The 14,691-nt window shown below is 46.6% G+C and overlaps 2 protein-coding genes across 2 annotated transcripts; both read right to left on the reverse strand.

The window, feature by feature from the left end:
* Window positions 1-1,791: 1,791 nt before the first annotated feature.
* Window positions 1,792-4,874, reverse strand: LOC123088200 (26S proteasome non-ATPase regulatory subunit 8 homolog A). The gene is made up of 6 exons (XM_044510391.1): window positions 4,564-4,874; window positions 4,313-4,391; window positions 3,288-3,390; window positions 2,422-2,685; window positions 2,226-2,337; window positions 1,792-2,138 (listed from the first exon to the last, which is right to left on the reverse strand). Exons 1-6 carry the CDS (start codon window positions 4,666-4,668, stop codon window positions 1,998-2,000), a joined length of 804 nt encoding a protein of 267 aa, XP_044366326.1. The 5' UTR covers window positions 4,669-4,874; the 3' UTR covers window positions 1,792-1,997.
* A 6,535-nt stretch (window positions 4,875-11,409) lies between these two features.
* On the reverse strand, window positions 11,410-13,114 carry LOC123083189 (serpin-Z1-like). Its single transcript, XM_044505297.1, has one exon. The coding sequence runs from the start codon at window positions 13,061-13,063 to the stop codon at window positions 11,858-11,860; it is 1,206 nt and encodes a 401-aa protein (XP_044361232.1). The 5' UTR covers window positions 13,064-13,114; the 3' UTR covers window positions 11,410-11,857.
* Between the last annotated feature and the right edge of the window lie 1,577 nt (window positions 13,115-14,691).

Here is a 14,691-nt window from a genome sequence, read left to right on the forward strand (position 1 = left end):
TATCCATCCACCTTCTGGGTGCAGTAGAAATCCTACAGCCAGGTATTAGGGTAATACATCTTGGTTGGAACCTTGATCTTGTCCTCAGCTTGTATCAAATAGTGTTACCTTCAAATACATGAGTGCTTTTTACCTACATTGCTTTAATCTGTAGGAGATACACATTAGATTGGATTGTTTTCTTGCTCTTAAGATGGCATTTTCTCTAATTCCCTTCCTTTATAGCAAAGATTCAGTCACACAAGTACTAAACTAGTAAATACAACATATTTTCTTCTAGTGTTATTCTTTCTCTGGAATTCACCAGCTTAGATCTGAAGGTCTTGTCACTCTATACGTGTGGTCAATATGGAATTTCAGGCCATGTGTCATGCTGAGATAGTTAGACGCCCATGCTAGGTTTATCTGTCCTCGAGGATGCTATATTTCCTTTTAATTATCTGTTCTGTAGAAATGGAGTTCTGTATAAAAGTGACATTTGTGGCTCTTGGAGCAACTCTCGAGAATTGCTCTAGGGTATGATTTCTTCTGTTGTGAATTTCATTCTTTTCCTGTTGCATGTATAGTTTCAACAGTGTGCACAATTGAAAGGAGGAGCTGAATAGGAGTTATGTAGGCTGCTGTTCCAAGTTTTTAACTAACATTGTTTGATGTTGTCCTGCCAGAGAAGTGGAGCAGCTATCTGAAGAGGTTGATTCATTGAAGGAAACCGTCGACAAGCACTCTGTTGCGGCAACGAAAGCGGATTCTGGAAGCCAAGGAAAGGGCGGAGCTATTTGAGTGAGAGAGCTGTGAGTAGTCTTGAAGCATCAGCGGTTGTTTTTTCATGCTTGGAGAAAATGCAGTCGTGGACGGTGCACATCTTGTGTGCTAATACTGCTGTTTATGGCCTCTCTTCTAGTTTGCGCTTTTGCAGTTTTCTATTGGATATAAACGGTGTTTCATATTGTGTTTTCAGAATTCTGTAACCTGTCTCCTTGAAACCATGTACTCCATTAAATCCTTACTTTTTTTTTTTACCAAAACAAGCTAGATGGTTATGCTAGAAGAAACATGCAAACAGGGCAAATGATTATAATATTGCTAGTTAATCACCCTCAAGTTATTGCAGATGCAGCAGAGCATTTTTCTTCTTTTTTGTACATGTGCTCTATGATTGTTTTGTACATCTGTGTTTCTGCTTTTACATTTGGTATAATCCCCTGTCAATCTTACACCTCCTTGTAGATCAAGCATGATGTTTTTATTCATGTCCTGTTTGCTGCAAACATGTATGGCGTTTTGGATCTCGGCCTCCATGGAGGCTGAATTTTCATAAAATTCAAAATTCGAAAATTTCGGTTTCAAAAAAATCTGACGAGCATGAATAGTATCATGTGTTAAAAAGCCCTAGATTTTTTTTTTCACAGCCCTCATTTCAACTTATTTCATCCTAAAATTTTACACGTGCATTGTGCCTTCATCTATCTCTTTTTTTTCAGAAATCTTTTGAATGTAATAATATGAATTTTCAGGAATTTTGAATTTGGAGGCTCCACAAAGCTCGGCCTCCAAAAGCAATTTCTGGAGTAGGTTTATACTTTATACTATATCTTTTGTTCAACTCCCTTGTAGTTTCAAGGCAATTTTGATATGACTTCTGCCAATCAACCAGTCTCATCATCTGCCGGCAGGCCACCATTTCTGCTCAAGCAACATCAACTGCCGAAGATGTTGCCACCGTCGACCTTGCCCGTCGCCGGCGACGGCACCGGCAGCAGGTGGAGCTGAAAAAAGCACAGGCAGTTGGACTTGCGCTTACACAATCAATTGATTAACATAACAGGCATTGTTTCTTCTGCCATTTTAGGCCGACATTTCACACCTGTGTAGCTTTGGAAACCGTAGGTGAAACAAACGATTTAACAAAATAGTACAGCCGAGTCACCAGGCAATCCAATAATCCACCTCTTCATGGGAAACTCAGTCCAAAGATGAAGAAAAAAGAGGCAAACAAATCACACAATCCTCTCCAATTCCCTCGCGTAGCCAAGGGTCTGGTTGATTACCGGCGCCGCCGGGATCTCCTTGCAGGGCTGGGACTCCTTCGCCTTCTGGAACAAGACCCGGCCGTCCTTGACATCCCACTCGGGGTGCTCCTGTTGACAACACGACGATACTTTACAACCCCATGGCCATAATAACTCGCGTAATTCACACCAGGAGCACAAGCCATGTTAATTTACCTCTGCGATGTACTGTTGCAGTTCCTTGTCGGAGCTGAACTTAAACATCTGCTTCGCGTCGTTTATTGACAGGTAATCATATCCCTTCTCGCTGCACCCAGCTATCTCGTCTCTGCGGGCGCAGCAGATATCATCACAGTGATGCACAGCAGCACAAGGAGCTAACTGGAAGGGGTGGAGGCAGAGACCGACTTACCTAACCGTTTTGACGAGAAGGTCCATGAAGTATATGTAGGTTTCATGCGGCGCGGTTTGTCGAGCGCTCAGCACGCGGTTGTATGCGCCCTCCATAAAGGACTGCTCGAGCTCAACCCCGTGCTTGATGTAAGCATTATCCAGCGCTTTGGCGGGAAGAAGCTCCAGCTCAGTGTGGAACTCCGCAATTCTATTCTGGACTAACAGCCTCAGAAGATTAGCCCCCATAATTGGGTACTCCTCCGATGATGGAGGAATTATGCCACTGCAAGCATCAGCATGAATTAGTACGATATATTACAAGCAGCAAATCCAACATGTTCCTAGGTAAAATAACCTTCAACAAGTCCAGACATTTTTTAACATGTTCTGGACTTGATAAACCAGGCATATAAAACTGAATAAGATGTGAAAACAATTCTGCTAAGATATTAGAAACACAAAACATTTGCCAGTCTGGCAAGGGCATCATGGCTCACCCGCAGGCCAGAAACCTGAGAGTTCGATACGAAACCCAATCTACATGTCTAACTTAACTGCGACTTGCAAACATAAATTCCCAACTCAGCCCCTGTTCCATATTCGACTACCCAACTGAACCAGCAAACTTGGCACAACATAACTCATGCAGAATTAACCCAAAAACTCATGCAAGACTAACACAAAAACCTATTTTGGTTTAACTCATTTGGCAACTTATTATGCCCAAAGAAAACCAATAATTTATACTTATTTGTTTTGACTTTACCAACTGAAAACCCAATGGATGATGAAGGAGAACAGGGAACAATACACGTATTAAATGACAGCCTACACAATGCATAGACAGAGAAAACAACTGCAAAGTGGTAAAAAAAAGGAACTAACCATGTGTCCATGTAATACGGCTTAAGCTGGCAGAAGTCCCTTTCAAATGCATCTTCGTCTTCCATTTTCACACTCAAAATAACTGCCTGCTCATAAATTTCCCCTGAAATGTTTCAGGTAGATTTAGTGGCTGCTCTATTAAGGATAACCACAAGACCAGAGCATATATTTCTAAATAGCTGGGCCATAACACTATAGACACACATTTTCCTTTTAGAAAAAAAACAGGGCATAGGTTACGACAATCAGACAGAAGGGTTGGGTTCATTCATGGCGACAGCATATGAACGATCAATTCATGAACTGCAACATAGTGATATCTGAATGACCGAATCTTATATCATCTAATACAAATATCCAATGCAGCATCAGAGGTCAAGTCGAAAAAGAGACCCGTTATTCCAGAGTTGACACTCTGACACTGACAAGCATCACTAGCGTCAGTTTTAACTCCTAAGATAGAACAAACATTCAAATCAAATCATCTACAAAAATTCAGATATGGCTGCAACCATTCGACTGAAACTCCTAAAGTAAAATTGCATGACCAAAACAAATCAGTGTTAGGCGTGCAAAGATCCCCCACCACATCCTCGAGCTAGCTGCATCGAGCAACTAAACATACCAACTGTTACAGAAAGACCACACATGAATTGCCGGTAACTAAACAAAGCTTCAGTTCGACAGCGCTGAACGAGTCATATCGCAACAATAATCAAACATGACTACAATCTCAGACGGAAAACCAGATAACCACATCACACATCAACCAAACACAGACCAACCTACACACGGAGTCAAAATCCCCTCACCGACACAATCTTCATATATATATATATATATACACACACAGAATCAAAATCTCCTCACTAACACAATCTTCACATATACCTACATACACTACACACACCATAATAACATGGTAACCTACCAAGAAAAAAATCGCACCCAGCGCACACATACGGAAAGCATCATTGCAACCACCTGACGACAATTGATAGAGAGAAAAAAAAAAGGTGTCTTACTCGCAAGCTTGAGCTCCTCCACGGCGTTGGGCGTCTGCTGGAACACCGGGGGAAGGCTGGGGAACTTGGTGAGGAGGACCTGCAAGAGGAGGAAGCTTCACCTGTCAATTCACCAGAAGATGGACCTCTCGCTCCCCGGCCCCGGCGAAACCACCGGCGCCGCCGATCCAACCAGAAGTAAAACCTAGAAAAGATGCGAGCTTTCCGAACCGCCCGTCGGAAGCGGGGGAGAAGGGGGCGGGCGGGCGCACCTTGAGCTGCGAGAGGAGGGTCGAGCAGACGTCGAAATTGCTGGCCTTGAAGGCCGCCTTGAAGCGGTCGAACAGCTGCGTCACCTCCACCAGCTTCGGATCCATCGGCGGCGGCGGGGGGCGGCGGCGGAGCTGGAGCTGGAGCTTCGAGTCGCGGATTCGAGCCGAGGCTGAGCGGGATCTCTCCTGCGGCGGCGGGAGAGATCGAGGCGGGAGGGGATTTGGGTTCGCCTCTCCTCCAGGCTCCAAGTACGGAGATCGGGCGCCGCGGGGAAGAGCTAGCGGCTGTGTATACTCCTCCTCTCCTCTGGGGCTGTCCTACTCGGCTTCCTCCTCTTTCTGTGAAAAAAGAATAAAAAATAATAATAAATCAGAACGCTTAAAAAAAGTTGTAGGAAACGCGAAAAACAACACGTAGACATGACATAATTTTTATATCGGAAACACTAACGCCCACACGTGTGGCACTACTGCAACTCGCCCACACGTGTGGATCACCGTTCAGTTAAGTTTGCACGAATCTTAACACACTGAGGCACTTTTCGCGTGCCACGTAGGACAAGGCTGGTGTGCGGGAGTTTTGGCAGCTCGCCCGTACGCTGGTTTCTCGCACTGATCTTTTGGTTCATGTTCGGGCCGAACGACGCGCAACCACACAAATCTTATCCACTCCCCCATCCACTTCACCCGCGGGTTCACTCTCTCCCCTACCTCTCGAGCTTGTGCGGCGGAATCTTCAGAGACCACGCCGAGAGGAGCTCGTGCCGGTGGCTGCGTCGGTGGCCTACTCAGACCCCGCGACGGAGGAGCTGCTCATGGACGCGCGCGCGGCTCTCCCAAGCGCTCCTGCTCAGCGGCTCCGGCGACGCGCGCGCTGGCGGTGAGGAGCGGCGGGAAGGAGATGGGGGCAATGCGTTCGACGACGATGGCCACCCATGCTACTGTCCTCGGTGCTGGCGCTTGTTCCCTGCCTGCGACGACGGCGCCCTCCGCTCTTCCCCACCGTTCTCGCTTGATCTGGTGGCAAGGGTGCTCAGGAGCGATTCATCGGCGGCGGGGGAGGCGGAGCTCGACAAGGAGGTGAGCGAGGTCGTGCGTCTCGCGGCTGAGCTGCTTGTTGTCGGGGCGGGGGGGGGGGATGTTGTCAACGGCGGACCTAGAAAGTATTTGGAGTGGGGGCAAACTAATTGAGTGGGGGCATATTCTATAGAAAGTCAAAGAATTTGAGCATATTTTTCACAAAACACAAGCAAATCTTAGTGAAATTTCAATTTTTCAGTGGGTGCCTGGGCCCCCACTCACCATAACGTGGGTTCGCCCCTGACGTTGTCGTCTTCATGCACTGCACTGTCAGGGAGATGGTCACCGGGAGGCGTAGGGGTCCGAGGGAGAGGCCACGGAGGTGGGCAGAGGTTGACGACGAGCTGCCGTGCTTCACCATCGGCATGAGGCGCGGCTGGGCCAGGAGGTGTACGAGACCCTGCTACTTGCAGCGGAGCTGCTCATCGGTGTGGATGCTGTCTTCTTCGTGTGTGTCGCCGATGGGGAACTGCTCACCGGATTTCGTCGCGAGCTCATGTATTCCGCTGTTTCCCAGTAGCCATCTAATCTTTTCCTCATCTGCCATGGCCGCCAGCTCGAGTTCTTCTACGGGCCTAGGACGAGCACGATCCCGCTACGTTTCATACTGCAATCTTAGATATTGGTTTTACAATTTTTGCATGGATAATCTATAGTTGCCATTCACATTCCCGGTATGCCGTGATGAAAAGCATGATATGCACACCTACTGCATTTCTTGCCATGTTTTTTGCTTAGAAAGAACATGGTTTAGGGAAGAAACAAGTGAACTACATTGGACATGGCAAAAAAAAACATGGCCGTTTTTTAATATGAGTAGTTGCCATGGATATGACATTTTTGCCATGGCAAAAAACATGGCAGTTTTTTGATACTAGTAGTTGCCATGGATAAATGCTTTGAGTTTTTTGCCATGGCAAAATTCTGGTTCAATTGCCATGGCAGAATTTTTTGGAATTCATCCCATGACAAATTTGTATGACATCATCTGACTAAGCTAATAGAGCATGGCAACTTAATTTCATGGACCATGCCAATTTTTTTATTTGCAAATTTAATCTTTTTCTAGATAATATGACAACTCTAGTGTTTACAACATGGCAATTTAACTTTTTTATTTTGGACCATGATTGCCATGGCAACATGAAAACTTTAATTAAAAATAACATGGAATTTTTTTTAATGAACTCGCCATGGCAATTCTTTGTTCATAATTTGTTCCTTTTCTACATGCAGACATTGGCCATGACATTTTTGCCATGGCAACTTTCTTAACCATGGCAAAGAAATCTTCATCATCATGGCATATTTTTTATTTGAACCATGTTAAATTCATACTTCATACATGGCAAATTTATTTTTTACGGGGCATGGCAATTGTAGTTTACTGGGCATGGCAAATTCATGCTTCATAACATGGCAAATGTAGTCTTGGCAAAAAAAAAACTTGAAACCTTTTGTGATGAATCCAATATAGAAACTTGCCATGGCAAAAATCTTACAAGTTTTGCAATGCCATCAATTCAAAATTTGCCATGGTTCCATCCTAAGTCCCCACGACCACTACAAAAACTTTTCATGGCAACAATCTTATATTTTTTGCCATATCATCAGTTCAAAATTTGCCATGGTTCCAACACAAAGTTTGCCATGTCAAAATCTTACAACTTCTTGCCATTGCAAAATCTTACAACATTTTCCATGTCAAGTTCAAAAACTTAAAACGGCATTGCAAAGCATGGCATTTTAAGAGAAAATAGCATGGCAAATTTTTATATACATTTGCCATGGCAATTTTTTATATACATTCTGCCATGGCAAAGTATTAATTATACTTTGTTTTATACATGGCAAATTTCTTTTATATAAGCAAGGCAATTTGAAATATGCATCTGCCATCGTAATTTTGGTCCTAATTTTGTTTTGGTGTATGACAAGATAACGTAACATGATTAAAATGACGTAATGATGTTTTCGGCCATGGCAAATTCGTGCTCCATTTTAGTTTTTTCCGGCCAAGGCATTTTTGCCATGATTTGGATAGGTTTTCATACCAATTTTTGCCATGTATAATGGCAAATTATTCTTCTGTGTCTTCATAACATAACAAATTCATTTTTTTCATACGGCAAATTCCATTTTTCGTCATATGGCAAATTCATTTTTTCATATGGCAAATTCTATTATTGTCACATGGCACATTCTTGACATTTTCTATTTTTATAGGGTTTTTTTTTCATAACATGGTAAATTAGTTTATGGTCATATGGCAAATTCATTTAAGGTCTCATGGCAAATCCATACCATTTTTGTTTTAGGTTACCCAGGCCAACAGGGAACGGGAAATTGGAAGAGGCCCAGCAAAACGAGTTCTTAGGCCTTTTTAGATTGTTGGGGTCGTTCTGAACGTCAAGGAGTTATCGTACCTGAAGGACTCGTTCGGTACGCTGGTCCTGATGCCACACGTGTGGGCATTTTAATGTTCGCCCACACAGGGACGTGTGGGCTGTCTCCTGGGACAGGTGTCCATTGTGCCACACGTGTGGCAGTTATCGACGTCTTTTTTATATTTGCAAAATTCTACTTTGCTTTTTATTTACGAAATCTATTAACCCAACTAGTACGAACTAGAACTTTTTTTCGAGGGAAAGTACGAAGTAGACCTAGGCATGGGCAGCCCGGCCCGACGACCCAGCCCAAAAAACCCGGGCCGGGCTCAGGCCTAGAAATTTGACCCCTTGCGTATGTCAGGCCAGGCTCAGGCCTAGAAATTTGACCTGTTGCGTATGTTAGGCCGGGCTCGGGCCTGGGAAATATGTCAGTTTACACGGAGGCCCGTCCCGGCCCGGCCCGAAATTGATGTTTTTAGTTTCTTCGGGCGGGCTCGATCCTACATATACGTTTTCTCGGCCGGGCCGGGCTTAGACTTTGCTAGTCGTGCTTTGACAGGCCCGACCCAAAACCCGACCCGGCCTGAGGAATGGCCAAGGGCAATGCTACGCGTCCGACTCGATGATAAACCAACCAGATCGTCCGCCTCGGCAACTGTCAGATGCCATCCAACACATCCATCCAATCTTCTGACCCAGCCAATCAAGGATCTTTGCAACAGCTACTAGCATGCTGTGCTTAGGGGCTTTGCAACAAGGACCTTGTTTCAAAGGTCTACCGAGACAACAGCTGGCCGAGATAGGCCACACCCTAGGCTAGAGCATAGCCGCCATGCCATGCCCCGAGCGTCTCGGCCATAGAACACTGTCGCTCGCCGGAGTTGCTCCTCCTCCTCAGCATTAGCCCCGCGGGCAGCTGCCAACTCCACTCCAACACGACGGCGACGGCCTCTCATGTCGGACTCTCCTTCCACGTTTTTATGCAACTGGGACTATGTTTCTGAAACATTCTTCATGTTGCAATGCCTGACCTCTCACTCTCTAACGTGGGGCGCTCCTCCCGCGCTTTCTGCAACAGGGGCTATGTTACTAAAACAAGACCCCTGTTGTGGAACGGGCTATGTTTCTGAAACAAGACCCCTGTTGCGGAAAAAACCCTTCACCACCAAATCATTTTTTGTTTCTGAAACAAGATGTCTATTTGTATAAACCTTTTGAAATAAGACCCCTATTGCACAAAAAGAAACCTTCACCATCAAATAGTTTTTCGTTCTAAAACTAGTCATCTGTTGCAGAAATCTACTGAAACAAGACCCTTGTCGCGTGACAAAAACTGGTTGCATGAGACTTGCGCGAGCCTCGGTTAGGATCGATCCGACGGCTAACCAAGCGTCGGACGCTGCGCGTGCATCAGCCGGTTGAAGGGTAGTGTTTTCCTACAAATAAAACCTTGGAAAATAAATACATCCTCCGTCCAGATTTATCCATCGCTAAAATGAGTGTATCTAGACGTGTTTTAGTGTGTCAATACACTCATTTCGACGAGTTCTGATGTCCAGCGCTTCAAATCAATTCGAGGGTTCAATGGCGACAACTGATGCTCTGGGTTGATGATCAATAGAGGCACGTGCATGACGACTTTCTGATTATCATTGGCAAGGTCAAGCCGACTCTGGAAGGGGATCGGCGACGGCGGTGCGTCGGCGACTTCGTTCTAGCAGTGGTAGTGTTCGGTGGTGTAGTTCCTCGATGTAATTTTTATTGTGTTTGAGTTACTTTGTATTCCTTAGGAACCATTATAATAGTGGAAATCTTATATGGGAAACGTTAGAATAATCCTAAAGTACTGTAAGTTGTCATGTCAGAAATTCAACCGTTCGCTGCGAACATGCCCAGTGCGAATGCGCCAGCATCCACTCACATACAAAGCTGGTACCCCCTGAAAGATCGTGGATGTCGCCTAGAGGGGGGGTGAATAGGCGCTTTAAAATAATTACGGTTTAGGCTTGAACAAAAGCGAAATAAAATCTAATGTTTATTTTGTCAAGCACAAAACCTAAAATGACTAGGCTCACCTATGTGCACCAACAACTTATGCTAGGCAAGATAAACAACCATGTGATAGCAAGATATATAACATGAAACTATGACTATCACAAAGTAAAGTGCATAAGTAAAGGGCTCGGGTAAGAGATAACCGAGGGACGCGGAGATGATGATGTATCCCGAAGTTCACAGCCTTGCGATGCTAATATCCATTTGGAGCGGTGTGGAGGCACAATGCTCCCCAAGAAGTCATAGTTTCATGCCATTGTTTCATAGTTTCATGCCAAAATAGAAAATGCATTTTTTTTCATTTCCGAGGAGGCATGGCCGTGACTCTCGCGAAAGCACAACCGTGCCTCTCGCGAAAGAAAAAAAAACAGTAAACGTGTTTTTTTTCGTTTCCAATAGGCACGACCGTGACTCTCGCGAAAGCACAACCGTACCTCTCGGAAAAGGAAAAAAAAACAGAAAACGCGTTTTTTTCGTTTCCAAGAGGCACTTCGTTTCCAAGAGGCACGGCCGTGCCTCTCGCGAAAGCACAACCGTGCCTCTCTCGGAAACAAAACCGTGACTCTCGAAAAAAATGCATTTTTGTGCGCAAAATGTTTTTTTCAAAAAAAATTGGTCGAAAAGCTATGAAAGACCGGTGAAAAACCAAAACGTAAAAAACCCCCAAAAAAACCCGTTTAAAAAGCCAAAACGCGTGCGGAAAAATAAAAAAATAAAATTTGGAGGGAGCGCCCATAGCGCGACACGTGGCGAATGACTGAGAACGCGCCAAATGGCGCTGATCGTTGCAAGGCTCCCGAAGGAGCGCTCGTTAATTAGTTGCTCCCCTAAAATTAGGGACGAGGAGAGATTAGGGAGCAGAGAAGGTCAGTCCATTAACTCAATATAAACACTCCCCCCGTGATTCTACATCGTTTTTGCTGCATATATAAATGCATAATAATGGTGAACTAGACTTGGAGATAATCGATTAGAACGTATATGTCTATGCTAGACCGACTGAATGCTATACGGAGCAAAGGCGATAAGAAGAGAACATAATTTTTCCACATCAAAAAATTGACAGTGGCCAATGGATTGAACTCAAATGCACAACATGATATGGGGTGAGTGCACAAGCCTTGAGCCTTGGACATGTTTAGGTTAAAGTAGTAGTATCTACAAGAATTGGACCCAACTAAATCAGCATATGGGCAATACAACATTATCAAGCCAAACATCACATACCAAAGAAATTAGATATGATCATATAGGACAATCAGATTTAGAGATAATGCACAAGTTATTCCAGATTCCCCATACAGTCTATACATGCACACCAAAAGGGAACTTGAGTGTTATTTTTATGTGAACCTCATACATCAGTACTGAATAATTCAACATAATCATGAACCATTGCCTCAAACCCCAGATACCATCCATAAACAATCTGCTGATCCACGCAGCATACCAAGAGATTGCTTCCAACAACTTGAACAAAAGCAGAAAAGAGAAAAGCAGCTACACAACTTGAAATTACTAAGTCAAAACTGAAATGAACACAACTGTTTTTGACTTGATCAGTTTATAATTAGGACATTACGAATTAAGTTGCTTCTGCAGATTGTTTCTACTAGTAATCCCTTCCAACTTAACGCGTGCACTAAAATTACTAAACGCGTGCTCATTTTACTTCCGCTGTTACACCAACAAGGATACAGAAAAATCAGTTACTTTAGCAAAAGCACTATTCCGGCCTGGCTAGCAGAGCAGAGCTGGTAATCGATCGATCAGTGGCTCAAAGGATTGACGACATGGCCTGCAAATACCACCACGCCACTGACATCCTCCATGAGGAAGAAGGCGAAAGGGTGATCTGCCACGAAGTCCACAGGGCGATCACGTACCATGCCAAACCCCGCCGACATCGCCACGGTGCCTGCGGCGGCCACGGTCCCGCGCTCATCGACTTTGACGACGCACTGGTGGACCACGGACGAGACGGCCACCGGAGGCGCCGGCGGGCTCAGCATCTCCGAGAACGAGTCGCGGGAGCGACGGAACGGCAGCTCCAGCCCCAGGTTACGCAGCATCCGCGACGCCTCCACCCTCACCGACACCTCGAACTTGGGGATCTTGAGCTCGCCCAACGGGACGGGCTGCTCCGGCACGACCGACCTGTGCAGGAGCGCGGCGGGGCTGGCGCTGAGCGTTCGCGCGAGTGCCGGCAGGCCGTCGCGGTCGTCGGGGAGGTAGATGTACATGGCAAACAACGGGTCGCTGTCGCCAAAGTCGCCGCGGTAGGGCATGCGCAGGACCTTGAAGCCGGGGTGGACGCCGATCTGCTGAAACGGGCTCCCCTTCATGAACGGCACGCGAACAGTGTGATCCTCCGGCGAGGCGTTGACATAGAACCTGCCTTCCTCGGTGGCCCCTGGGAAGAAGGGGGAGTTCCAGTAGCCGCTGAAGAAGACCGAGTTGCCGAGGACGAGCGCCGTGGAGCCGTCGCAATCGCGCTCAGAGACAATGTTCTTGACGAGGCCGCGTGTTTTGCTCTCGAACCACTCATTGATCTCGGCCATCGCCTCCCTGGGCTTGTTGCTGAAGTCCACCGATCGAGCGTCGGCCTTGTAGACAGCGGCGGCCGTGTCGGCGAACGTAGGACTGAGGCGTAGCGAGGCGTCGACCCAGACGCCGGTGGCTCCGTGGGCCTGGGCCAACCCCCGCCCGGCGAGGACGAAGGATGCGACCTTCGACGCGAGCGCGGCGTGTGCCTCTGCGCCCGCGGGGCCGAGAAAGGTGACGATCTGGTCGCGCGTGGCGCCGGAGGCACCCGCGGCCAGGAGGGAGAGCACTGCGTGGAAGGAGATCGGCGAGAAGGCGAGGTTGGTGGTGGGCGTGGGCATTCCCTCATCGAGGCTTCCAAGGTGACGGAGGAGGAGCAGGCAGAGCGCGGCTTGGTCCATCACGGCGTCGGCGACCGCCTGGCCTACCATTGACGCGGAGGAAATGGAGATGGATATTAGTTTTTCCAAGATGGATAGCAATTGGAGAGTAAGCTCAAGATAGTCACATATTTTGTTGACCACCCCAATTTATACTGCTATGAAACCTTCACTCATAAGCAATGGAACCTTCACTCATAAGTCATAAGCAAGGAGAGAGCGCTTGCACTAGAAAATTACTAAACGCGTGCCCATGTAGAAACAAAATAAATGGCATCAACGTATAACAGGAGTAGTCACATATTTTGGTGGCCACCCCAACTTGTACCGATATATCAAACCTTCACTCATAAGCAATGAAACTTTTATTCATAAAGCAAGAAGCCAGGGTTTTCCCAATATATCTTTTAAGATTGTCCTAGATTGATATTAGCCGTTATGTTCTCACAACTAGGGTGAACTTTTTTGTTCCAGTTGCATGTCCATCGTCGACTCGCAACTAGGACCCGACCTATTTTTGCCTCAGTTGCAAGTTCACCCTTGATTTGCAATGGGGGCCATTATTTTTCTCCCAGTTGCAAGTCCACCTTCGACTCGCAACTCCGGCTCGCTTTTTTATGTCCCAACTACAAGTCCACCCTTGACTCGCCACTGGTGTCCGACCTTTTTTTATCTCAGTTGTAAGTTCACCCTCTACTCGTAACTGGGGCATGACCAAAAGTCCACCATCAACTCGCAACTGAGGTCCGACCCTTTTTTGTCTCTGTTGCAGTTTCACACTCGACTCGTAACTAGGACACGACCTTTTTTCGTCCCAGCTGCATGTCTACCTTCAACTCGCAACTGAGGCTTGACATTTTTTTTCCTCAGTTGCAATCCCACTCTCGTCTCACAACTCAGCCTCAATTTTTTTTGTCCTAGTTGCAAGTCCACCCTCGACTTGCAACTGGACCCGACCTATTTTTGTCCGAGTTGCAAGTTCATCCTTGACTCGCAACAGGGGGACAACATTTTTCCCCCATTTGTAAGTGCACTCTCAACTAACAACTGGGACCGACCTTTTGTTGTCGCAGTTGCAAGTCCGTCCTCGACTCACAACCGGGATCCAACATTTTTTGCCCGACTCGGTCTCTCCGGGTGAATTCGCCGTCCACTAGTTCGTCGAGAAAGGTTATTGCGCTGACGAGCTTTTTGTTGGACGACCTCGCACCGAACCCGTCAGCCTCCACACACTTGTCCCTCCAGGGGAGTCAAACAAGGCCGATATCCACATCATCGAAGTTGGGGTGCTCCGGCGAGATGCCGATGTCTATGAAGCCAATAATGACATCGTCGCCGGACTCAGAGTCCGGCCAGGTGCGGACTCTTCAGTGAGGCCGAGAAAAGCAGGCGATCACGTGGTCTTGGTGTGAAGGTTCCGACTTTTGCACACGCCCTTCACGTCGGGGAGCAACGATGAAGCCATCCATCATCGACTCGTACTTGTGGATGACGAGCTTGGGACTCAGGGACGCCCCTGGCAATGACAAGACGTGAGGCCGCCTAGGTCCTACTAGCATGTAGTGCGCGGCGGCACGCCGCGCCACATGGATTGGTAAGTTATTTATTTTATTTTTTGTAATTTTTGGTAAGCTGTCCCAAGAGTTGATTCGTTACAAATTAGTTTTTACAAGAAAATG

The sequence above is a fragment of the Triticum aestivum genome, chromosome 4A, assembly GCF_018294505.1.
Source record: "Triticum aestivum cultivar Chinese Spring chromosome 4A, IWGSC CS RefSeq v2.1, whole genome shotgun sequence".
In the NCBI taxonomy this organism is placed as follows: Eukaryota; Viridiplantae; Streptophyta; class Magnoliopsida; order Poales; family Poaceae; genus Triticum; species Triticum aestivum.